This window comes from Aythya ferina, assembly GCF_964211825.1.
Source record: "Aythya ferina genome assembly, chromosome: 4".
NCBI classification, from domain to species: domain Eukaryota; kingdom Metazoa; phylum Chordata; class Aves; order Anseriformes; family Anatidae; genus Aythya; species Aythya ferina.
Genome location: NC_140300.1, coordinates 52,408,779 through 52,435,496, shown reverse-complemented (window position 1 = coordinate 52,435,496; position 26,718 = coordinate 52,408,779). Strand labels below are relative to the sequence as shown.

The 26,718-nt window shown below is 37.9% G+C and overlaps 1 protein-coding gene across 6 annotated transcripts in view; it reads right to left on the bottom strand.

The window, feature by feature from the left end:
• Nucleotides 1–638: 638 nt before the first annotated feature.
• The window catches only part of GALNT7 (polypeptide N-acetylgalactosaminyltransferase 7), a 72,777-nt gene continuing 46,697 nt past the window's right edge, over nucleotides 639–26,718 (bottom strand). For 3 of the 6 annotated variants that reach the window (XM_084518890.1, XM_084518888.1, XM_084518891.1), the window contains exons 3-12: nucleotides 23,940–24,106; nucleotides 17,519–17,649; nucleotides 17,259–17,338; nucleotides 15,317–15,499; nucleotides 12,465–12,582; nucleotides 10,535–10,657; nucleotides 9,279–9,497; nucleotides 6,959–7,057; nucleotides 5,535–5,663; nucleotides 639–3,012 (exon numbers count right to left, since the gene is read on the bottom strand). In XM_084518890.1, coding sequence (XP_084375016.1) covers nucleotides 2,875–3,012; nucleotides 5,535–5,663; nucleotides 6,959–7,057; nucleotides 9,279–9,497; nucleotides 10,535–10,657; nucleotides 12,465–12,582; nucleotides 15,317–15,499; nucleotides 17,259–17,338; nucleotides 17,519–17,649; nucleotides 23,940–24,106 — 1,387 coding nt within the window. In that variant the 3' untranslated portion in view covers nucleotides 639–2,874. Of the gene's footprint in view, nucleotides 3,013–5,534; nucleotides 5,664–6,958; nucleotides 7,058–9,278; nucleotides 9,498–10,534; nucleotides 10,658–12,464; nucleotides 12,583–15,316; nucleotides 15,500–15,663; nucleotides 15,847–17,258; nucleotides 17,339–17,518; nucleotides 17,650–23,939; nucleotides 24,107–26,718 lie in introns of all 6 variants that reach the window. The other 3 variants (XM_084518889.1, XM_084518892.1, XM_084518893.1) reach the window with 2 other exon arrangements.

The window sequence follows — 26,718 nt, the reverse complement described above, 5'->3', positions numbered from 1 at the left end:
GGCTCAATCTAGCAAGGCCTCCACTGCCAGGCATGACTCGGTTTCTCCCAGGTGTACCACAGAAGGACACCGTGCTTCCCCAGGGGGCTTTGGGAAAGGGATCCCTGCCTGTGTGGGAACACTGCTTGCAGGGGGCATGTTTTCACCCAACACATGCCACCACCACCAGCTCTTTCAAGGAATTCAGAGTCTCCCTCCACGTGATCATTCAGAACAGCCACAGAACAATGCAATATTGTGAAAAACCTACAGCTTGTGTATATTGCTTCGTCCCCCTGCCCCTTGCCCCCTTTTACCTGGACCTTTGATTCTACTTTAGAAATCATTCTCAGCATTCTCAGGTTCATTTTCTGAGGGCATGGTAAATCTACCTAATTCGATCAGTGCAGGAGGTACAAAAATCCAAATGTGTCCATGTGGCAACTCACAGTGGGAGTAATTTTTGACTTTGCTGGATAAAAAACTGAGCTCCCTCAGATATGACAAAAAGTACCTAGATTAAAAAAAAAAAAAAAAAAAAAAAAAAAAAAGGAAAATAAAACACTTTTAATATTTTAAAGTTTGTAACATAGAAGTTGTCCGGTTTTAGAGATATGGAGTTCCTATAAAGATAATAATCCATTTTTACTCTACAAAAGTATAGTAAACCCAAAATTCAAATATTTTATTTACTTCACCTAAAAAACAAGCAACCCATAAGATATACATGTTTCCCAGATTTCTTCCTAATAAATTTTTTAAAGATTTATACAATTTCTACAGAAACATACAGTGTATCAAAATCTGCATAAATCAAATTTATAAAATATGTAGAAATGCATAGTGATATTATCATCAACTTACAAAGCAAGAATATGGGAATTATTTTTTCCAAGCAGGCTATAGTACGAAAAAGTCATTACAGCAACAGCTTCTTATGATCTCATGTTTTGCAAGGTTTCAGTCTCACATACAGAGATTCATGTTCACACACAGCATCAGCTTTTAATGAATTGCACAAAATACCCATTTAAAATGCACACCCGCACAATTTATGTGCCACCATTCTTTCTCTTATGCATAGTAATATGATTAAATTAATCTACCCAACACATAAAAATGGAGTAAGTTTTCATACACACAAGGAACAAGTACCAACACACACCCTTATTTTCCTTATTCCAGTTTCTCCCTCCTTTATTTTCTATTTTTCATACCTCTGAAAGTATAGGTGAGAAGTTTAAAGAAACTAGGAAAGATCCCAAACTAATATATCAGTGCAGACAGCCCTATAAAGATCAAACTCTGTCACCAAATATGATACATAACCCTTGTTAACATCAATGGAAGCTGCATGCAATGCTATTCTAGATTTCAGGGAAGTATTTAGTCATATTTAATAGTGTGACATGTTATAGACATAACTCTTATTAAGTCAGTACACTGATGTCAACGCTTAACAGTCACGAAATCTTGAATAAGGAAGTGAGGATAAGTCATTTCTCCTTCACCTGTCTGTTCACTCTGAGTAAATATTTATACTCCCAAGGGAGCTCTCACAAACTCCTCTTCGGAACATTTTCAGAAACTTCTTCATGTTCTGTTCTGTACATTATAGCACCAAGCGGTTGTATTTTGTGTTCATAATCCCTCAGGAAAAGTTTCCAACAAAAATATACGGAAAAAATTAACACAAATAAATGTGGTTTCAGGATTTCCATTTCTCTTTTCAAATCTAAGACTGGGCTCCAAACTAGCTGACAGATGTCCTTTCAGAGAAGTAAGCAAATGTGTTAGCAAGCTGGATTTTTTTTTCCTGATTGAAAGTTTTAGTTCATCTCTAAGTGATTTCCATTTAAAACAATAATATAAATGAAGCATTATTTTATTTTATTTTTTTACATAATCATGCAGTTTTACTTTATTTCACTTTTTAAAAAAAATATTGTTTTTATGTAAGGCATGGTTTAAACAAGCAGGTGAGTGCTTATAAATTTGTAATTGGAATTGAGAGGGTGCTTACTTCCATCAGCATGTACCACACTGGTGCTAAACTCGACACTAAGCTCTTCCTTGCCCCACACAAAGCATCCACTTGCTTCAGCACTGCCAAGCACAGCAGATGCAGGGAGTAGAACATGGGGCAGTGACCCAGCATAATATTTTCAGAGCATCCCCAGCAAAGGGACACATCAGAGAGCCTGCAGCACGTCTGTGTGCAGCCTCTGCTCCCGCCCACCAACAAGCGGCCGAACTGGTGACAGAAATTGTCTTCAGCAACACAATAATTACATGGGGTGGTACAGTTGATCCCTACCCGTGGTGACAGCTCAGAAAAATCCATTGTATAATTTCTGACAAATGCTTTTTCTTGTGAAAGAGAGAAATGAAAGAGGCACTAAATATGTTGAAATTCACCTTCCAAAAAAGCAGCATGATTGTGAGAGAAGGCCACCCTGGCTAATAACCTGTGGCAGTGCTTAGTAAGATGTAAAATTAAATAAAAATATACAACAGGTTGATAATCACCAAGTTCTACGAAAATCTGGTTACTCCAACCTTTTCAAGTGTGTGTAAAAAAACTGCCTTCAGACCCCTGAGTGTAATCCCAAAGAAGACAACGCTTTTAGCTATGTTCCTATGAAACATAGCTAACAGCACATTAATTTACCAACATCTTAAAACAAAAAGATGTAAACATCTACAGAGTTTAAGGTAAAGCAGTTTTGTAAACATTAACTGCGGATGATAATGTTATTGTAATAATCACAGTTCGTCTATGTCCTTCATCCAAATCAGGAGGCTCGCAGCTGTACAAAGTTAATAATTGCAGCAGTTTTCAGGCTATTTTCAGTCCTGTACAAATTAACGTGTCAGTAGGTAGGTTTTGTTTGTCTACACACTAAGAATGTTGTTCATTTCCCACTTTTGTGTTGCTTTACTGGAGTCACACTCTGAAATGAAAACTTGATGTAGGACTTCTGAACGATCCAAGCACTTCCCTGATGGAATATGAGTAAATCTGTGCAGATTCTGGAAAACAAAACCATCAGGAACATGTTTTTTTGTTTGTCTTAAAACATTTTCTTTACAATTGTAATATAGCTATTTGCTGTTACAAAAACAGGTTTCAGGGGCCCTGAAAAAGATCAGTTCTATACTCATCCTCCATCTTTGTTAAAACTAGATTTTTACACCTTTTATATTATAAAATGTTGATGCATGTAAGTTAGCTTGAAATGCTTTGCATTTCTCTTTGTAAGCAAACTGTTAAGAATATAAGCAAAACCGTATCTAAAATGCTTCTAGCACTTTCATCCATCCTGTAACCAAAACAGAAGATTAACTCTAGAGGATGGCTTTACAGGAACTGACTTCGCAAGGCAGATCTTCCTTTAGTTAGCCCTCACATACAGCAAATGCACAACAGCAACATTAACTCCACTGGGGTAAAAAGCCATAACTTCGCTGCCTGTTTGACTAGTAGAAGGAAGAAAAGAGGGTATGAGAGCAAGCCTGGCCGCCAGAGCAACAGGAGACTGCCTAAGAAACTGCAGACCTATTGTGTGGAGCACAGTCAGGCTGAGACTCGCACATTTGGCTCCTTCCACATCCCCTTGCTGCAGCGCCTGGATCTCACGCATTTGCAAAGCAGCCCTATGGCTTCTCTCTTGCTTGCTGACCCTGCGCACCAGAGGCAGCCCTGCCTCACTGACAAGCTGCATCCAAACGACGGAGTAGCAGAAAAACCTGCAGCACCATGGCTGAGGCTTCACAGCCCTGTCCCCTGCTCCCATGGCCGCGGAAAGACACACTCTCTCCGGCACTCGGTCACCAAAAAGCCCTCCTGCTCCATACTGCAGAAGCACAGACGTTATGCTCACCAAACTGCACACAAATGTTCATTCCAGAAACAACCAACCAACCAGATAACATCTCCTGGCAGCTTTCATTTGCACCAGGCCACAACATTTTTCAGCAGTTCATAAGCATTTCATTCCTTACACCCTCCTCATTAAGAGAAACGGTCATACCCTCTGTACTGCTCAGCAAAGGGTGCCAGATTTCTAATATCTGCTTGGTTACACACCCTTGGTGGTCCTTTTGCTCTCACCCCCCACCTCTTTTTTTTTTTTTTCTCTTTTTTTTCTGGAAGCCAGTCAGTTTTTTGTTCTACAGCCCAGACTGTGCCTACTGGGCTTCCTTATAACTTGTGGTAATAAGCAAACAATTACACAACTTGGTACCACTGTGGAGGAAATGGATCTTCTCGCATAAAAGAAATGCTTACAGAAGAGCCAAGTAACATGCTGGGGCACACTAGAATGGCTGGAGAGTTAGCAAGTGCTATATATTTTTCTAATGCTACAGCAGAAGTCAGCAGGCACTGAAACACTACTTGTTGATTTTTAAATTTCAGATGTAAAGAATTTTGTCTAAATGCCACAAGGTAACTGAGTGGAAACAGTGTTAGGTTGCTTGAGATTTCACAGCTCTATGCAAGTATCAGAAACAGTGTGGTGGCTTAAAGGATAACAGACAGATTTCACTGCAATCAATAGTATCTACATCTTTCAGACAAACACAATCCAGATAACCAGCTAATGAAACATGCAATACGCTAGAAAGATTGAAGAAAAAAAAAATCAAGGCATGAGATTTTCTTAGACACAGAACCAAGTTATGTGTAGCCATATCCAAGGATAACGTCACCCTTGGACTATTCATTCTCCTTTTTTTTTTTTTTTAAGAGAAACAGAAATATAACCTTTAAGACTTTTTAAAAAATAACACTTTCAAAACTAGAATTAATGGCGGACTTGCAGATGTACTTACTAAATAGGCTGTAACAGCCCTCTCATGTATATCAGCCAACATTCCAAGTCTTTATTAAAAATGCATAGATTTTGCAATAGCTTTATAACAGTGCCACACCCTTAATTCACAACAGAGCATGTTCTTAGGGAATGGTTAATGAACAGGAAAAAGAAATACTGAAGAAAGCAAAGACAATGCAGAAAGAAAAACTATGTTTACCTATTCCAACATAGCCTTCTGTCTTTAAACACTTCAATTTAGCCTTCCCAAAATTAGATGTATTGTTCTTAGCTGCTAAATGCACCTTAGCACTTAAGTCATCTTCTCACAACACCCAATAAAGAAGCTTTCTTGACAGAAAGCACACAAGCAGAGAGGGTGGTGTCATAAAGAGCTTTTAGAAACACTATCACTGGTAGTAGACATCCTCTTTGCTTCCTCTGAGACAAGTGCTAACTCCTAACATACCTGTGGCAGAACATGTCCCCTCAGGAGATTTTATTTAAAGATTTTGCTACAGAAGTCAGCGACTGGAAGTGCTAGCAAAACCCCTAGGGAGAAGTCTTCCCAGCAAGCATGGATTTCTGAGAATGTGCGACTGACAATTGACTTTATGTGGTTCAGTTAATCTTGTCATAGATCTCTATTTTCCAATACATGTAGAATAATAATAAAAAGATGTAACAAAACAAGATAAGAATTATAATTTCTATTTTCCATATATATCTGTTGCATACCTTGAAGTATTGCCAATCCTTGTATTCATTCAGATTACAGTGTGTAATCATAATTTTGGATCCATCCGGTCCTTTAGTTAAGCACTGATCATACTGCATGAGTTGGTTCGCTTCATTGATTCGGAAAAGCTAGCAGAAAAAAAGATGCCACCTTTTTAACAGCTGAATTGAAATAACAGTTTAGAAAGTGAAATACCAATGAAATACCATCACTAAAAATATTCTCTGGTATTATTACACCTACCTTCATTTTACATGACGTAACACATTTTTACTATTTGGACACTATTTTTTGATCACTTTCCTTTAGAAGGCTAAGAAACTTACCTAGCAAGAGAAAAATGATAAAAATAAAGGGACACCTATTTGGGAGATTTCCGAAAGTGTTTGTTAAAATTCTTTGTATGATGTGATGTTTAAGTGACCCGTTATCTTTCTAAAGGTTTGGTAGCAAGTCCTTGGTCTTGGACAGTAATTTCAGGTGAAGGCAGTAATATTTTGGTATTTTAGCCATGGAGGAAATCAAACTAATGCATACAAAAGATTGTCTTAGTTACTTCTTATGAAATAATTACTAAAGGTTTTTGGAGGTAACATATACAGAAAAAGTAGTTTAGGGAACTTTTGCATTAAATATCAAAGTAAAAGATAAATTTCCAAGACCTATTAAGAATTAACCGTGATTTTTTAAAGAATCTTCCTGCATGTGATTTCAGGACTGCAGTGACACAACTTGCCTGTTTCAAGTCTACATCAGTACAAACAGAGGTTTTAAATGCTGCAAAGTGATCCAACTGAAAAGGGAGATGCAAATACAGAACAGCATGTTTGCCTGATAGTTTGCATAGGTTTGTGAAGACGCAGGTCAAACATAATAGTAGCTTGGATTGCAATCATCTATTAGTAATTATGTTCTGACACTTAATTTGTAAATGAAGCAGACAAATTTATATTCAATATTGTGTCTCCTGTGGTGGAAGGTGAGTTATTGCACAGAAGTATTTTATGCTTCCATTAGAGCAAAACAAATTTGTGAAATCACTGAGCTAGAGTAAGGGGGGGCTGTTTCCTGAAGGATTAATTATTAAGGGAGGATAAACGATGAATCAGCAGTGATGCTACCAGCTGCAGATGTTCTATAATGCAGTGATAAGGTTGCTTTAAAGCACAGTTCTCGCTTCCACATATACCTGCTTCTGTGAAAACAAGATTACGAATTTGCCTTCAATTCTGTGCAGTCTGTGTTTGAAATGATACTTTCAGATTCCTGTATTTTATCAGTGTCAGTATGCTTAAGAAAAACCTCTAGCTCCCATTTTCACAGCCAGCACATAAGTGACTTCATGTGCAGACTTAAAAGAAAAATGATCTGTTATCATTCACTGAAAGCACTTCTCTTTCAACCTTGCCTCAGAGTCACTTACCTGATTTCCTCCCATTCTATGGCACGGCCCCAGTTCGACAACGCCACCGTTGGTGTGGCCCATGCTATCAATACAGTAAGCAGTTTCAAAGCCTCTAATCTGGAAAAAAAGGTTGTGCACTTTCAGTTAGTCTCAAGGAAAAATAAGCGTGAAAAGTTCGGAAAATTCCCACTTCTCTTTCAGACCAGAAACAAATATCTGCCAGATGGATACAAAAGAAGTCTGCATATAAAATTTAAAAAATTCTGTTAACTGTTGGAGATGGAGCTCCTAGCTGCCCAGGCTAATCTATGGGCTCTTATAGGAGTTACACTAATGAAACTAGAGTTGCAAAGCTCAATTCCAAACTAACGACACTACAGTGTAGGACTTCCAAGTATTTTAATTTATTCAATCTCCTATTAAAGCACGTTTGGTCTCTCGGATCGTCATAAATAAAGGCAGAGCTTGATGAAGTTGCCCTCATCCTGTGGAAGACGTGAGGAGATAAATCTGATGCCAAGGAGCTGCAGACAGCGGTCATTAAGTACAGGCAGGAGCAGTCCCGGCTGCTCAGCAGTTCATTCTGCAGCAGCAATTACACGGGGAAAGGAAAGATAACGCTGATGAGGGGCAGGCACAGGCACAAGGATAAAGAACACAAGTCCTGCCAGAAAGCATGCCTTCCTTTGCTGCTGATTATCCCATTCTCTTCTCAGAAGGATCAACAAATGGCTTTGAAAAGGCTTTATGGCACAAAATAACTTTCTTGCCAAGCCTATTTTCTTTGCTGGAGCTTCTTTCTCCTTTGTGACTGCAGAAGGAAGCCTGAAGGACTAAGCTTAGCCCAGAGACCTGACTTCCAGACAGTATTAGGGAAGATAAACCCCGCTTTCATTCCTGACGGTTTGGAAATGCAATTAGTGTGATGTTACAAACATATGGCGAAAAAAATATCTCAGATGTTGTAGAATAACTGTCAGCTAGCGAAGAGTTGAAGACAACTTCACAGAAGCCTCTGAACTTCAGTCTTTCCTGTTTCTGCTCTGGAGCTGTTCGCTTTTACCAGGGATGATTTTCCACAAGGTGACCATTATTATTTTATTCTCTTCAGATATTTTCACCCCAGTGAAGAGCAATACATAACAAGCGTTTCTAACCCTTTATGTGAATTCAAAAGCAGGTCTAAAGTTAATGCACTAACCTGATGCTTTGTGTCGGCTTTCAGATAAGAAATAAAAGTGGCATCGTTCACCTGGTCCCCAGATACAAGACTATTTGTACCCTCTTTCCACCATGCACACACTATAAATCACTAATTCCTCAGAGAAGTTAGAGATGACACATTCTTGGTCACATGAATATGCATAGATCTCAACTTTCTAATCTTCTTTTGAAGTTACAAAACCAGGTACATCAGAAAGAAGGTTGTTCAGTTTGGCGGGACCCAGGACTCATCCCCTGCTAGCAAAATAATTTTTTGGCTTTGCCCCTACTATCTTCAAAAGTGAAACTGATAGAAGAGAAAGGGCAAGGCTGGACAATCTCAGAAGGGCCAAAAAATCATTTGAAGCTGGGAAGGAGACCTACAGTAATGGCTCCTCCAAGTGTGGGGTTACAGCCAGAAGGGAAGGGCAGGTTCAGTGAGGTGTCCTGTATCACCTGGTAGCATAACTAAGTGAAATTGCCGCTTTTGATGAATTTTCTCTAAGTGAAAATGCCAAGTTATGTGTAGGCATATCTACACCCTTGATTTAGCAAAGTCATACTCATATACATTAATGCTGGAAACTCCTCTTAAAGAATCATATCAAATCATTACATGCAGACAAGGGATTTACTGAGGCTGTACCAATATGAGTACATCTCAGGCTAGCAAACATAGGCAGAATGTACTCTCTCTGTATTTCACTACCTATTCTTGAAGACTACACCAAAATAAATAAATAAATAAAATTTCACCTATTAATCTTTGCCAATATTCTAGTACAAACTTTTTTTTTTTTTTTTTTTCTTTTAAAAATAAATAAATTCCAATTTTGGAGAAAAGAGTTTTAAACATAACTGAGACTATGGATAGATACAAAAATTAATCTTGAAAGAAACATGGATCTAATTTTAAAGAAATCCCAGCTTTTAAAGTAGCATTCTTTTTTTTTTTTTTTTTCTTCCCCCTTTGGTTATTTCTCTGTAGTCCTCTGGCCAGTATCACTTACATCGGTATAGCAGGAAACAAAGAGCCTGTTCTCAGATTAATGTCAAATAATAATCGTTTCCTTTTTAATTCTGAACTTCAAAAAAAATCCTCAGAAAATAAATACAGGTTATGTGCTTTACATACCTCTCCCCATTCCACGTTTTTAGGCGGTAAGGGATAATACGATGTTATATCATATGCTATTTCTTCCATGAACCACTTAAAGCTTTTGCAGTTGTGATCTTCACGGAATTTTTTCAGCTCAGATATATCTCCATAGGGCAGCGCTTTTGTCTCTGGCCGACTGGCATAAAAGTAATCTTTGTATTCATCCCACCACACTTCTACAACTCTGACATAGTTCTGTGAAGAAGAATGACATTGCTATTATTTCAGTGCATGCACAACAGGTCAGACACAATAACGTGTCAATTTCACAGATTTAAAGATTTCTTCTCTTAAAAACCATAATAGTGTGAAATTATTATATAGCAATGATATTTTGTCATCTTCAGCAGATTATGACACACAGGACTACTATTTTCAAATTAGAGTTTAGGCCAGTAAAATAAACTGGCTTAATGAGAGTACAAAGTCTTCTAAATTTTTTTATTTGCTTGTTTGTTTGTTTGTTTTAAATAAGGACTCTTCAGTAAGTGGTGCAATAAATGTTGCAGTCATTTGCTAAGTACCAGAGCTACAATTCAGAGTTTGCATTCAACTTCTGCAATTTAAATATCCAGAATGATATGCTTTAGTCCACTAAGGGTGGAAAAAAAAGTCTTAAACAAGCCAGCTATGAAACACCAAGGAGATTTTACATTCCCATGCACCTTAAGTGAAGTATTTCATTGTTGCTTGTTAGGATAGAAGGGTGCCTGAAGAGGGAGAAAGATATTCCTCTATACTACCTCGTACGTAGAAGCTGCTTACTATGTAAGAACATTCAGCAGTGCTTCGTTTCACCCAGTAAGCAGGCAAGTTGACTCATGTAAGGAGTTTAGACATGCAGAAGATATTTTTGATCAGATTTTTCAGATTAGTGGTAGGGTTTTATAATTTCAGAGAGGCTTGCCTGCACTGAAAAATAAGCTATCATTTACAAGCCCCCTTCCCATTGCCCTTTTTCTCTGTCACTATGCCCATCTGTGCTTATTTCCAGCTACGCTCCATAGGACTGTTCCTACTGTTAGCTTGACTAAAATGTTAATCAATTCACCAGAGCCTGGGATAACACCCTTTCAGGCCAGTGGGGGAATGCAAACCCACGATCACCGTGTGGTTGAACATCTTAACTTTAGACACTAAATACCTTTGGATGAAGCGCTCTTTAAATTGCTACTGATAATTTACACAGATTTATTTAAATCTGTTATCTCAAATCAGCAGCAAAATAGTACCTTCAGTGTAGGAGAAGACCCAACGTAGACAGGAGGTGGATTTCCTTGCCAACCCTGGAGACGATAAATGTGTCCAACACGGGAACAGGGGACAAACAACAGTTTTCCCCCACACTGCCAGATCTACAAGTTCAAGCAAAGATGCAGATATTAATATACAGGAATTTAAGATAGATAAATACGTAGAAAATACTTCTGTTACTATACCACCATGTGATACATTTAAATATTTTTTTACTTCAGACATAAGCATAGACATAATATGTCTGAAATGAAAGGAAATAAAGATGTATTGAGTACATCTTCAACTCCAACATGAAATTACTCAACTGAAGTAATTTTTCAAAAAGCTTTTAAAATAGTTTGTCACCTCATTCCATTGCTATTTTAAAAGAACAGTAATGAATGAGTGAACAAAATATGGAATGGGGTAATTTTTAAAATAACAGAATCAGTATTTTGATTTTATTGGAGCAATTCACATACTGTCACTAAGATGGGTTTTGGTTAGATGCCCATCACAATTAAGATTTCCTTAATAAATACCAGTAGGAGGTAATGATGTATTTGGTAACTGCATTACAACCAAGAACAAACAGATATTTTTTTTCAGTGGTAGTAGCTGAAAATAAAAATGGGGAAAGTGTACTACCATTCTGAAATTCCTTCCCACCCACATGTCCTTAGATAATCCATCTATTTGTGGGAGAAAGAAAACGCACCTAAATAATTTGAATTTAATCGCTTATAGCTTTGACAAGTTTAAAATGTAGCATCAAACCCAAATCCAAACTAACTTTGTGGATATTCCAAAATAGACTGAATTCCAAGTTAAAAAACAGACTTAACATTATTAGGTAAGATGGGCAGAATACTTCCTTCACTGCATGTGTTTTATCATCATATTAATTTTCATAAGAGCTTGATTAAAAAACTGATATGCAAAGCAATTTTATTCGCTATCTAGGAGTCAGCATGCAACACTGATAAATGTTATTTAGTTCTGAAGATTGGTTTTGATCTACATGAAACCAATTTGGAGGTCTCTACATAATCAGCAACAACTATCCACTTCAATTACAAAACTACTGTATGCAATTTCAATCACGATTTAGATCTAAGCAAGACGAGGAATTAGAAGGATAAAGACCCTGTAAATGTAACATCCTCAGTCACTGTCTTTTGCATATGGATTTACAGCTGAGCAAGTGCACTCAGAGCTTTCCTCAAAATCATCAACAGCAAGAGTAGCTGGGGAGCTCTGAATGTACTTTTAGTAAATTTCAGCTACGATTTCACAGATCACTGCTGAGGATATTAGATGTCTCCACTTTCGTTTCTTAATTGGGACAGATTCCTGCTGTCTGCCACTTGTGTCATTACGAATACTGATGCTACCAGAAGCTAATGATCATCATCTTACATTTCCTGCTAACTGAAGAGTGTGCATATGCCTGGGATTGAAAATAAGATCTTCTGCAATGATTATGAATTATGCAGTTAGTGCTTCAATCATGAAGATTTCTCTTGTAGAGAAGTTCTTGAAATTTTGAAAAGTACATGAGACCATTCTTCACCCAGAAAAATGGCAAGGAGGAAGAAACCAGGATAGATTACTTCTGGTAGCATCCTTGTATACTTTACATGCATCTATGCACAAACCAAGTGCTTCTTTTTCTCTTTTGTTAGAAAAAACATTTTTCTATAAACACATACATACCCTGAGAGCACTCAGATTTCCCCCCTCCTCTATCTAATTTGCCAGTCTGGTTTCAGTTTGGATATTCAGGGGAGCATGTGTGATCCCAAACCATTACTGAAATCTAGATTGCTCTGCACTTGGGTCTCTTTGCTAAGCCATCTCTCTGACAGCTCCTGACCCTAAGTTTGCAAGGATGCCAAGAGGAAAGTTTTCAGTATTTAGTGTTACCTTGTAAGAAATTTCAAAATTTTCACCACCCCAGATCTGAAGTCCTGGATCATAGAGACCGAGTTCAAAGAAGAAATCGCGCTCAATGGCAAACAATCCACCAGCCATTGCGGGAGACCTGAAAGAAGAATACAGTGTAATTCCTCCTGCCAAAAGGATTAGATAACATTCAGAGAAAGCACCAATCAAGGAAGCAATTTGCTGTTAACATGTAATAAAGATTAGATTAATGGCAATACACTGAAAAATCTTAAAGCTTTGTCATAAGCTTCCAGTGATTTCCTGAAATGACCTGTGTATATTTTTAGTGAGGTTGCATATCTTTTTTTTTTTTTTTTTAATTATACAAAATTTTGGTCAGAGTTATCATTCAGCCAGCCACCATGCTTCTACTAGAAAAATGCTAGGAGTCATTGTGGCAAGACATTTTTCACTGAACAGACATTCAAGTTTCTGATATAAGGGATGAGACCATATAACATACTTAAGTTTATGTTCTGCAGAGCTGCCACATTGAAACTGATGTTTACTTACTGTTAATCAAGCAACAGAGTTTTCCTGGTTAAATGATGGCTTTTTACTTTTTCCCTCTGGCTCTTTTTCTACCTCCATCACATGAAACACTTTTCATTACCCTCTGTGAAATTTTTAAGAGGGCCTGGATCAAGGCATATTAGGTTTCCATTTTGGTTTCATTTTTTTTATTATTATTATTTTATTTTTTTTTTTTTTTAAAAAGGCTTTGTAAATCCCTCTACATATGCCAAAGTTCAATTAACAAGTTTTAATGTGTCAGAAAGATGCTGTGACTAGGACTGGAACATTTGTGCAGAAACTAACCAAAACTCTCTGGCAGCTTGCTTACATGGAAATGGAGAGTAGAATACGTTAAGCCATTTCCTGCACACATACCAAGCATTTTCCCCCTAAGGATCAATAAATATAAAAAGACCCTAGTGGATAAACCTGCAGTCCCCACTAGGTTGGGGATTAAAAATGGTGGCAAGGAAAAGGTGACATGGGGTGGCCCACAGCACAGCAAACGTAGCTGTCCAGACCACCTGATCAGATGCTGAGTGCCTCCTGAATGCCCCCTTCCTTCCTCTTGTCTGCTTGTGGGATTTTCTTCCAGCCTTGCTGCTGCTCCAGAGGGACTGGAGGGTCAGGAAGCCAGTAAGCACAGCAGGGAGAAACACATGGCATCGCACAGCCCTGTGGCTTGCCTGCACTGCTGGCTTCCCTGAGCACCGTAAAGACCTGGCAAGTGTAGAGAGGCCTCAAATGCTGGAGTAAAGTCTTGGCCTTTAACACACCATCAAGTGTGTTAAAAAACACAGTAAAATCCACATAAGCTCAGTAGTTTATTTTACAAGATAAAAAGGGGTAAGCACAGTATTTTTGAAAGTGGGATTTGGTCCTGGGGCTATTCTCCCCCATTACCAGAAGTCATTTAAGTTGTTTAAGGTGTTGAGGATTTTTTTCATTATTGTTTTGTTTTCTTTTTAAACTAGGCAATCATGTCTACAATTTAAGCAAAGTCATTACTTGGTCTTACATGCCTTGGTTTTTCCGCAACAAAACGCCTAGAGCCCGGCCATAACCGATGCAGGGAACATCTCTTTTTAGAAAAGGCACTGTAACTATCAAAGTATTATTAAAAATAAAGTCATCTTTTAAACCATTCTGAGAACATGTGTTGTGTGTTTCTGGGAACATTTTAAAGGATTTTAAGATCTGTTTGGATGGTAAACACAGAACACAACAGTGATGTTTGAAATAGTTTATCCCCCTCTGAGCGAGTATTAAAGTTCCAATGTGGACAGCCTTGTCAGAAAATGGTATTATTTAGATTGTACACAAAACAGATCAAAGCTTTGTAACTTCCTTGCATGTGTTGCCATTTTAGCAAAGAACAATCATGGGTGAGGAGAGGGAATTACCAACATAAGTTCTTACAGTGCTTAAATCATACATACAAGCAATAGAAGACATTAGATTCTGAAGATGTGAAGATTGTTTTCAAATGTAGTAACACGATTAGTTAAGTGTGAAGGGGAAAGTAATAAAAAACAGCAGAACCGCAGCCTCCCAGTCTTGAAAAGCAATCCAGAAACTTAAGCTAGGGTTTCTAGCCAGTTTCTGTTTGCAGGGAAGAAAACATATACCCCCCTACAAAGCCAAATAAAAAGGTGGGACTTATGTGAAAATCATTGGAGTTTTCCCAGAAAATAAATTTTGGTTTTCTTCAAGTTATATGTATTAAAGTAAAATCCCCAAGCAAATTCAGACCTTAGAAAATATGTAGCCAAAATTCTTAAATAGTATGCATCTTTGTCAGATGTGATCTATTATGAAGCAAGTGGGAGAAACATGACAAAAGGCATTTTTCTGATGTACATGCATAACCCACGAGCTGTATGCATGCATCAAGCCATGACAGCAACCTACAGATTTTATGCATTACCAGCTGTTACAAATACTCACAGCATGCTCATTATTTCAAATCAGATGATTAAATAAGAGCTTTTGTTTCCAACATTACTTTTCAAAAATACCATAGCTAAATAAAGTTTTCACTGGAAACGAAGTCATACAATCCTTTTTCTCACCAAGCAAAACCATGTTATTCTGATGTACACCCTATTAACCACACAAGAGCAGGAGTGGAGAGGCAGCGGAAGGTAGCAAAACTATTTTGGCCAAGTAATCAGTTGCAGCAAACAGGTCTGATTAAACAAAGCAGCTGTCATGGTTAGCAATATGAAGATTTTCAGGCTTAAAAGTACATGCAAGTTTTAGTGGATCAATAGCTACTTAAGAAAAAAGAAACAGGTAAGTGATTTAGTGATTACCGATACGGTTCGGTTTTTGTCTTTCTTTTTTCCTTTTCTCGCTTGGTCAAGGGAACCCTCTTCCATAGCATACTCCAATCCCACGCTCCTCTAGCAAACCCATCTTCGTCACCACCCCCTTGCGGCACAATCTTATAAGTGTTGCCATCTATGACATCTATCAGTGGCACAGTGCATGTGGTTCTGCGGGGCGGCAGATGGTGGCAGGGAGGATGCGGTTATGTGCAGGGACCCGCGTGGGACACGTGTGCCAATCGTGGTTCACGGGAGAAGAGGGAGGAGGGAAGAAGGAAAGGCTTTAGACAGTTATTCATTACAATCCGCGACACGTAAACAGCTTTCTTTACCGATAAGGCTCAGTTTTATGTTTTCGTTTGGACTTTTCCTTGTGGCTTAACGGAATTCGTTTCCATAGCAAACTCCAGTCCCAGGCCCCTCTGGCAAAACCATCTTCATCCCCACCTTGTTGTGGCTCGATGGAATAATCATTCCCATCTATGTAATCTATTAGAGGTACAGTACATGTAGTTCTGAAACGTTTATAGAAGGGAAAGAAAGAGCAAGATACAATTTAAGAAGAGTAAGAGTAATCTGTCTAATCTGAAATTTACACCATCAATTATTAATCTCCTCATCGAGTAGTTTATATGAAAAGTCACTCGTAAACATTATTTGCAAAAGGAGGCCTCATTAGAAAAAAGAGAGAGTCTTTTCTTTATGTTGTTTTAAGACATTCTGGAAGCAGGAAAGTTCAGTCTAAAATGCTAATACATCAATTCATTTACAGTTTTTCCTGCATGTGTTCTTCTTGACATTGGTCTTCTAAGAAAGCATTGCTGGAGGCAACAGAGGAGCCTTTAGAAAGCTAAAACTCTCACAGTATTATTATCTTCTATAATTTCTATTCATATTAGATCTTAGCTGCCAATAAGTACGATAAACATTTTACTAGTGTAAATATGGATGTTCACTCTTCTGCCCAACTGTGCTGCAAATCCAGCCTTTAAGGATAAAAAATATGTTATTGGTGCTCTTTTAGCAATGGCCTGCAAAGAATTTTTCTTTTTTAATTTGCAATGTGCTCCTCATTATGATCTGTCATATACAGCATTTGACAAGGAAAAGACATCATGTTATTCTCCCCAAATTCTCCCAGTGACCAAACTGCAATCTTATTTTCTTCTTAGAGCTCTTCCATCTTTTTAAGACAAATCCCGTATGAGACTGGAAAAACACGTGGGGGAGGCAACAAGCAGCTATAATGCCATGCTCTTCCCTTGGGTGCTGAGGGACCAGCACGCTGTGCCCAGGGGAGAGCGCTTGGATGGAGGCTGCAGAGCTGCCAGCACCTCCTGCATATGCATCCTCTGCAGGCAGTGCCGGAGGAGCCTCTGCAGCTGCCTCCTCCTCCCACCTCTATGGCACGTAAAACAGTAATGCACACTCAGTGGAAGCATGCGAGCGTTTTTAACCTCTATCTAGTTATCAAACTCTTGAGATCACAGGGGCTTTAAGTCCCTGTTAAATCAGAACTCTTACCATTACTGCTCTGACCCAAAATCACGATTTTGTTTATTTATAATAAACACTTTGCTTAATCAGGGTCCTTACTTGGCTACAACAGAACACGTTTGTAACTGTCCCTCAGATCACTGCAAAAGACAAGAGTTGTTTGATATTTAATCTACAACAAGCACAACATTCAGTATACCAATTGAAATAAACTATCTGGAAATTTACTTGGATATTTTCCTTCCTCCTTATGTAGCTTTTTTGCTGGGAGTTGACAAAACCTTGATTCAGCAAATATTGATGTAGCTTGAAATAGATATATATTGATATAGATATACAACTTATTGATTTGAATTTGAAAAGCATGGATTGTTACTCTGACTTTTCCTTCCTAAGAGGCCAGGCACTGGAAATCATAGTAGAACATTACCTGTCCTTGGATATAGGAGCTATAAGTGGCGCATACCAATTAATTCCCACCTCACAATGGGCATCAAGGTAAACCAAAACCTTCAAAAGAGAAAAACAAGGAAGCAGATGTACAGTCACTTTTATCTCTATACAGGGTATCACAAAGATTTAATTAACTTTATTTTACATTGCCATACTTTGATATTAGAGGCAGAAAAATGAAGCTTAAAAGGAGTAAAATTAAAAATATATAAGACTTATTTGTGAGCTGGTTCCTACCTGTCCAAGTTTAGCCTTTTGGGCTCCAATGCTTCTAGCTTGGATTAAACCTTCTCTCCTCTCATTTCGAAATACCTTCACCAGGCCGTTCCACTGTTTAATGTAGTCATCTAGTCTTTCCTTTAAGTGTGCTATAAAATAACAAAGAAAAAAATATTTGGGTGAAGTTTAGTAATAATCAGTTTTGTATTCCCAAATCCATCTCTACTTAATACTTACAGACACAGAGGATTTACAGAATCTTGAATTCAACTACTTGTGCTGCTGTTCACAAACACTAAACCTGAAGGGATCAAGCCTTGGAGCTCTCTGGCTTTGTGGCACAAGTTCATCTTTTAAAATCACATTTAAAGAAAAATCAGGTGAAGCTGTCCACACCACAGGGGAGCTGGGTGAAAAATTATCAGTCACTTTAATATATCAAGGAGTGACTTTCAAGTCTTCATGTATATTTCAACCACATAGACCAACAGAGAATTTTCTAAATTTCAGCTTATGACCTTTCCTCACCAGATGTCACATATACAGTAGAAAGCATAACTTTTCAGTTTAACATTTTTCTTCACTGACTTTCTTTTTGACATACAAAACTGTGTGTCAGCCTATGAAATCTGGAAACCTGAGACAAAAGCCCACCATACTCAAGTCATTCCCCTCCCTCATCTAGATCTCTCCCCACTTGTGGTGGTGGTGGTGTTTTCAATTAAAATAATAAAAGGAATAATTGGAGGGCCAAAACTGCAGTGGATGAGCTGTAGCTCTTCATACTGATGATCATGCTACAAACCTACAGAATGAAAAAAGTACAGGAACACTTTAGCCAAAGGGACTTGGTCAGTAAAGGGATGAGTTAACAGATAATCAATCTATCAAATTTGGCTATACTTGAATGCTTACAGATCTGGATTTGCACATTGAGCTTTGCCAAACTAATCTGGAAACCACATTCCTACCACACAAATTGAAAGAAGGATGATAGTGTTGCATAATATTTTCGCACAGCTGATTCTGTTGAGAAAATTCAGAAAGGCAGAAGGGCTGGCAGTCAGGCGCTTGCAGTTTGAGGCTACACTAATTTAACTATTGCTATTCATTTGAAATCTATTTTTGTACTGAAAGGCTGGAAAGAATGGCCTCCAGCTCCAGGATCTCCCAGAGGGGACCCAAAAGGAGCCACCTAAGCTAGAGCAGAGGCACCCACAGCAGGTCTACACTTGGAGGGTCAGGCAGGTAACATGTCTGGGCTTACCTAAGAGCATGCTGCCATGAAGAATAGCAGGTCTTTCTCCTCCTCTACTGCTTCTGGCTCCTCTGGGAGCATATCCTACACCTAGCACCAGTGCTGAACCTTGGGGCCACACAAGCCATTTGTCTGGCAGAAATCAACCTGAAAAGTATTTTTTTGCTGGGTAAGGTGGCTCTGTTTTCTGTTTGGGCAAACACCAGACGTGGAATGGCCAGGAGAATGGGAACGTATCCATCAAGGTGCTTCAGCTACAGCATTGTCTGCACCTTGAATTGAAATGACTAGAGTCTGGAGTTTGCTGCACCTTACATTTTAGTACATTTTCTGTTCTTAACAAAAGTATTCAAAAAATGTCAAGTTTAAACAGAAGCTACATATAAATAATTGAAATATGAATGTTTATTTGTTAAAAGTGAAGTTTCCAAACTTTAAAATTCAGCAGTTCTACCAAAGACCAGAAAATATTCCAAACCAGTAATCGTTTAATACTGGTAGAATTCCTCCTCTTCAACTTTATTAAAAAAAAAAAAAAAAAAAAAAAAGTTTTCTCAAGTGAAAGTTTTATGTAACCTCTTCTCCTTTCCCACACACATTTACAATGTCTTTTGTAAACCCTTGTGCATTAGAAAAACTTTGAGAGTATATAAATATCAAACTAGAGAAAGAACAATTTTATCACTTACGCTCTATAGAATAACATGCCATGTATTATATATAGAATATGTGATACGAAAGCTGTTATATACACTTTTAAAGGCTAAATTCAAGAGAGTTATGAGGTCATCCTGAAATGGTACTATGAGAATCTCTATATCACACCATCATTTATTCTGAAAATACCAAATACATGCTACAGAAGGACTGTCAGGAATGTTTCAGAGTTTTTAAACCCTGAAGTTATTTCCAGCTCTCCTGCCTGTGAATCCAAATGTTTTAGTTATCAAATGTTCAACTATGTAAGGTTCACAGGGAGCTGTAAAAACCTGTAATATTGATTGTGTAAAGCTTTTCTACAGCATAAGTCTCAGGACTTTGCAGTCCATTATCTGAAACTGTGCCTGGGCTAGCAGCAAGTGCTATTTCCCACAGGAAAACTGAATTTTCCCGCTTTCCCATACTATAAGGACTTGGCTTTGCAAGGCTGCGTGACAGTAGCGTATAAAAACCTGATCCTTTTACAGTTAGAAATACTGTTTGGCCAGTATTAAATGTCACTCACCTAAAAGGTGTATTTATGATATCTGTCAACAGCCTCAAAGTATTTTATTTTCTGTTTGAAAACATCTGCTTTACCCCCCCCCCCCCCCCCCCAAAGTACTACAACCACCAATCTGGTCTTCCCTTGTTTGGGTGGTTCTCCCATGTCTCAGTGCATGATTACAGCATGAATCAATGCTTTTAAAAAACACGTCTTTTCTCCAAAAGGCATTAGGCGCTGCAGATTACAACGTAGGGTGGGGAGGAGGAGAGCTCTGTTTTATTTCCTTGGCACATGGATGTCATTTCAAGAACTAGAGAAACAGTACCAGAAGCCCTACCTCAAGCTCCCAGTGCCCTGTGCTGTAACGCTGCTGGTGCAGAGCTCTCAGTTTGAATACGGGTACTCATTCACGCTTCAGTTCCCCCCCTACCCCGTGAGCACTATTAAGCAAGCTAATAAAAACTCTGTTACCTGTCTGTGCTCATTATTTCCCATTTTTGTTATTGTAGGGGATGCTGCATCAGACAGCCATAAAGAAAAAACACATAAATGCAAAATACAGACAAATCCTTTAAACGCTACTGCGAACACTGCCATGTTCGTAGTTACTCTTTTTACGTGCATCGGCTACAAAAGGCAGATGCATCACTGAGATTTTGACCTGCATTCTTCAGACAGAAATACTGCTGATATGTAAATGTGTAGCTAGTTGCTGCAGACATACCCACAACTACACTTGCAGAGAGCTGCAGGAAAGCGTACTTTAAGAGCCCTCGCTGCCCTTCCAGACCAGCTGCATTCTCTGCACAGCTAATGCTAGCAGCAAAATAGTTTTGATCTGTACAAGAAACTCTGAAGCAGAGAATATATAGGCAGCAGTGTGGCCACACCAACAGCGTGGTAGCTCTGCAATGATTTTTCAGTTCTAGTACACATGAGTGCAGGGTTTTTCATTGAAAATATCGGAACTAGCATAATTCAATTAGCTTGGCATCATCTTCCTGTTACTGTTCTCTCTGTGTTTGGCAAATAAAAAAAAAGCTGGATCTGAATTCAGCACATCTCTCCGTGCAGCTCAACTGTTTGCAGAAGAGATGACGGAAGGAAGGCAGTGACAAACAGCAAACAGACTGCTCCCAGCTGACTTTATACAAAGAACTCAAATGAAAATAACATTTTCCAAGTGTTGCAACTGTTTCTCCCTGTAAGGTATGTAAGGAAAGGCAGACACAAAGCAAGTGGCCTGAAAGCAGGAGGGGAAGGAGAAAGTCCTGAACTTCAATCGGCACCACCTCTGTTCTGGCCGAAGAAGAAAAAGCCCTGAGCAGCTCTGCTATGGGGAAGGGTGTTTGTGTTTTGCAGCTCTCCTAACAACTGGAGATCTCTTTAGGCAGCTTGGCACACTGCGCAGGCTGTACTAGCTCGTGCTTTTCTCTGGGGAGAAAGAAGTAGAGCAAGATTCTCCTCCCTCAGCCACTTTTTTCATCTAGAATGCAATTTGAATTATTGAAATTAAGTTAATTATGTTTACCAAGTAATAGCCTAAAGCACTTTAATGAATTGTTATAGGGAAATAGTGCAGTTGCAGCAAGGTGTTCAGAGTAATTCCAGTCCCTGCTTGTTTTCGAGTCGCTTGCACATGAGAACATTTCATCTTGTGCTTGCTTTACTCAATTTTCTAACCTAAAGTTATTTGGGAAAATGAAGTGTGGGAAAAATGAAGACAAGGGTCTGCTGGTGTTAGTTCTAGGCTAGCTGTATCTGCTAGCCATGCTTATGTGAGCAAAGAGCATAAGTTCTGCGTTCGAAAACAAATTTCTTGAAAAACACTACCTTTATTTAATAATAATCAGGTACTGGAAACTGTAGTACCAGTTATGCCAAACTCATTCTGTAAATTACATATATATAGCATGGAGTCAGCTATGACGCGTGCAACCCAAACACTGAACCCAATCATTAGTAAAAGCCTGCTAATATTTCTAGAGACCATCAGCATTGTAGTTACTTTATGCTGCTCACTCGGGCAGCCCTTGAATGGCTCTGAAGGAAAGCTGTGATCCCAGCCGAAAAGGAAACACACAGTACATGTCTGCTGACTGAATTATTAAAATTATATCCCTTAGGAGAGAAGATATTTTTGTTTTACAGCGTGTGTGTATATCTAAGCCAAATTCTCAAAGGCTGTAAAGGATATGGGAGACTATAATGTAACATTCAGTATCTTTATTAGACTAAGCCAGATGTAGTCAAGTTTACAATACTTTTCCTCTCCTGTAAAAACAAACAGAAAATGATACCTACCCACGGGTACGAAGTAAAAATTAGTATGCATTAATTATCTTTAATAGCAACTTATACTCAAAAAAGTCAATCCCAACTGCATGATGATTTCAAACGTAGGGTTTATAGCGGGCAGAACAGCAGAAAAAAACTCCTGCTGTGAGGCTGGAGCTGGGACAAGCCCAGATCACTTGATAAAGGGGAGAGCCTCAGCACAGAGTCATCAGCTTTCTATGCCACTGCCCAATTCAGCTATTGCACACAGAGGGCAAAGGGAGTGTATCCTACGCTCCTGACCAGCTCAAACTTGCTCATACTCCTAAAAGCCTACCCTGGCTCATCACCATCATCTAAAAGAAATTGTCATTGTATACCCTCAAAGTTTTGACAAAATGATGGATTAGCCCTGCTGAGAAACTGCCCCACAAAATCAGAGCCATATAACATTATACAACATGCAAAGAGCAAAGATTTGAAACCATGATTTTTTGCAGTGGTAAAGCTATTGAAGACATTCTCTTTTCATCTCAGATTTTCATTTCCTACAAATCTTACCAAAACTACCAAAAGTTTTTTTTTGTTTTGTTTTGTTTTTGTCTCACCATCATCTTGATCCCTGAATGTTTTGCTGGTTTTATGGATTTATTCCCACAAACCTGTGGGCAAGGCAGATGTGCTATTATTGCCATGCTAATAGCAGACAAGGGAAAAAGAAATCAAATAATTTGGCTGAAAGGAGAAAGTCAGAGGCAGTAACTGATGTCTAAACACTCTCAGTTACAAGAATACATTTCTTGTATATCTAAAATGTTCTTATTTATGCCACTACTCTTTTTCTCTGTCTACTTGTATTGAAGAACTATGTTAGAATAATATCTCACAAAATTTGACTTTTTTTTTTAAACAAATATCAAAATAGTACATTAAGTTTAACATTAAGTTTAAAAACAGAGTGATTTTGTCTATATCAATCATGTTATATTTGAATCTCTCCCATACTGCTTTCAGTTCTCTGGATTCAGCCTTGACTTGTATTAGCCCTGAAGACACTACTATTAAAGGAAAAACGTCAATGTATGTTTATATCTGTAAGAATCACACATAAATACATACTATAAACCAAGACCAGACATACATCACAAAGGAAGAGAAAAATTTCTGGACTTTTGAAAACATTGATATGCAGGTCTCAAATATAGGGAGAAGTCAACATGCACTTAAAAAGATTTTAAAAAATAAAAAGATAGTGAAAATGAATCAGAATAATTCAATAACCTTAGACACATTTTTATTACAGTTAAAAAAAAAAAAAAAAAAAGGGAATCTGGATTCCTCTACAGAATAAGAAAATAAATTATTTATAATAAACTTAACTCAAGCTCCTTCAATACACTTAAAACTATTTATTTTCACAAGAGTGGACAGAGGTACCAGTTCTTCCAACTTTCTCCTACATACATCTCCACAGCTGTAGAAGGGAACCTAACACGAAAAGGATCACCACCTTTATGAAAGCAGTTCACTGGAAAAGAGTTTTCCCTTCACTAAAAACTGAAATGACTGTGAAGAATTAACTTATTTTTCCTGCAGAGTCAACTCAGTCCATGTCAGGTAATAAATCAAAAGAAACCTATTTTTAAAGCAATGAATTTTCCTTTTCTGCAAGCAGTGTGTTAATATTGCCAACGTACCTTTGTTGCTGAAATCATCAATCAGCACAATTTCTGCCAAGTATTTCCTTGGTGTTCTCTTAATCACACTGTGAACTGTCCTCATGAGTGTGGACCATCCTTCGTTATGGAAGACAATGACGACACTGGAGGTGAGCAGGTTTTCATCGTAATGCCAGAATTTGCACCTGTAAAAGGATTTCCTTGTGTTAGTTTTATCAGTGATTTACTGAACTGCTTGATCATCTTTCCACACATGAAATCTTCACTGAGGGTGATCTTCTAGATGAATCAGGACACAAAACATCATACAGCTCAAGCAGCACATTACAGAGGTATGATGCCCAAATAACAGCCTGCTTTGGCCAAATTTGTGCAACAGTAAGTATATTTTGAACAGATACAAAAATTGTGCCAAAAACTCAGAGTAGTGATAAATTAAGCACTGAAATTAAACACTGTCCACTTAATTTTAGATAAAGATAAAGAATTTATGGCTTATTTGAGAGTTATGCCTATTTAAAATTTTCTAATAAATGCTAGCACAATAATAAAATGCAAATATTGATTAAAATAAATAGTTTCTATCCCCACAAATGCACTGGGTGGATATTCAAGCAACAGGTTCAGTCAAACATATATCTGACTCTATCTTTCTTATTTATTTTCATTTTTCTTATGTCTTGGCCAACACCAAAAAAGAGTGACATCAGAAACATGACTGGTTCCTATGTTCATTCCTACTAAGTTTTTCAAATGAACCATCTGTACCAGTAAAACTCTGTGCCGCAAAAAGCACTTCTGCATCCATTTAAAACATTCTGCATTTCAATTTCACTGTGTTGTCTAACTATAAGGAAAAAGTGCAACCCATCCTTGTCCCTCCCTTCAGCAAGATTGCCCATATCCACACAAGACAGCATTAGACTTTCTGACTGTGTATTCCCTAAACATCACTGCCTTTGAATCCTGTTCCGGCTGCTGAAATTATACAGGCAGCAGCCTATATCACAAGAACTGAAGACAACACTCTGGGCAAAGGACATGCAAGTGAATGAACATAATGGCATAATCATCCTTTTACTTTTTCCACTCATTACATTTTTCCCTCCACATACTACATAGTTTTCCCACACAAAGTGTCTGGAAGAACTCATGTCTTTTTTTCCTGAGGGATTACAGATGATTTAGTGGCAAGCAACACAAGTATTTCAGCCACACTTTTCAACATTCATTAAATCACATTTATCAACAATGCATTTATTTTGCAATTGTCGTGTTCGCTTCCCCAGCTGCAGCCCTAAATGAGACTATTCAGTCTCCCTAATTACAACCAGTCCAGGTATTTCTATACCTTGAAGTTTTCCTACCTGATCACCAGTCCCCTTTTCCAAATGCAATATACCTCCTATCACAGAATCCAGAGATGCAGACCCAGATTTCAGTGGGCAGAAGACAAGTAAAGCAAGCAAAGTCTCTACTAGAGCGAATCTGACTTTTTCCAAAGATACCCATTTATGTATTAAGAAATTATTTTTTACAAATGAAAACTTTGAAACTTATGGATGCACAAACCTACATAGTTTTATTCCCCAATATACATTAAAAAGCTTATTAAATGCAAAGAAACATTCCTTTGTTTGGAAAGAAATTACCTTTTTCACCAGAAATCACCAGGTTTTCTGAAACTAAATTAAGAGACACATGGAAAGGACTCATCTAACTGGTCTATAGATATTTAAACAACATTTCTTTGGTCAAGAAGGAATTATTTCATTTATTGCCTGGTAACAGCATTGATGCATAGTCCTCACCCACCAGAAGAAAGAAAACTGAGGCTGATAGAAAAACTATCCATTTTGTTCCTGAGGGAAATGAAAATTACTGAATCAAATCACTCTGCAGCTAAGAGCTATCTGATCAGGTCTTTCCTCCCTTATTCAGGCTTGATGTAAGCAATCTCTACAACAGCATAATCTCTAGAAGTACGGTTTAATGTCTAAAAGCCTCCCTCTCGATTGTTTTTATGCCTGAAGTACCTGCAGCTCATCGTATTTATAAGGTACCAATACACAGGTGCTAGACTTACTTTTTTTTTTTTTTTTTTTATATGGATCAGGCCACTAATGCTTTTCTTCCACAAACTCCTCTCAGAGATTTCAGCTGATTACAAGTCACAATACTTCAATCTCTAGCACAAGAATTTAAGTTGTCGACAACTTATTTAGCTATTTGTAGAGATAAAATGGAGAGGCTAACTAGGTGTGTTAAGTCAGCTGTTTAAAGAAAGGTTTTCTGTTACACGTTTAACAGCAGGTTAATAACAGAACATTAATAACAGATACTGCCTTGAAGAAGAAGGCAGTATCTGGTGCTGCTGACTGACATCTTTGGAAGTTTTCATTGGAAACTTTTGCTTTCCAATTAAAAAGACAGACAGCCATGACATTTCAGACTGCCTTCAACAAACAAAACAAACAAAGCAAATGCTGCAACAAACCAAAATCTTGTGTGTGCTTATTTCTTCCACTTTCTGTAGTGTAAGCAAATAATATAGGAACAAAATGGTTAAAGGCATAAGAATGAAAGACAGTAATTTAGCATATTTAAAAAACAAACCTATTACAAAAATTGAATTGAACACCACATCTGTGAGCAATTTATAAGCTTTTTTGATCTGTATTTAATATATTTTTAAAACATAAAAGCAGAGGTCTAGGGTTTTTTTCTACCAACCCAACTTAATCTCCCCAAATCTCTCAGCACATTTTACTTAAACTTAAAAAATCACGTGTTGCTA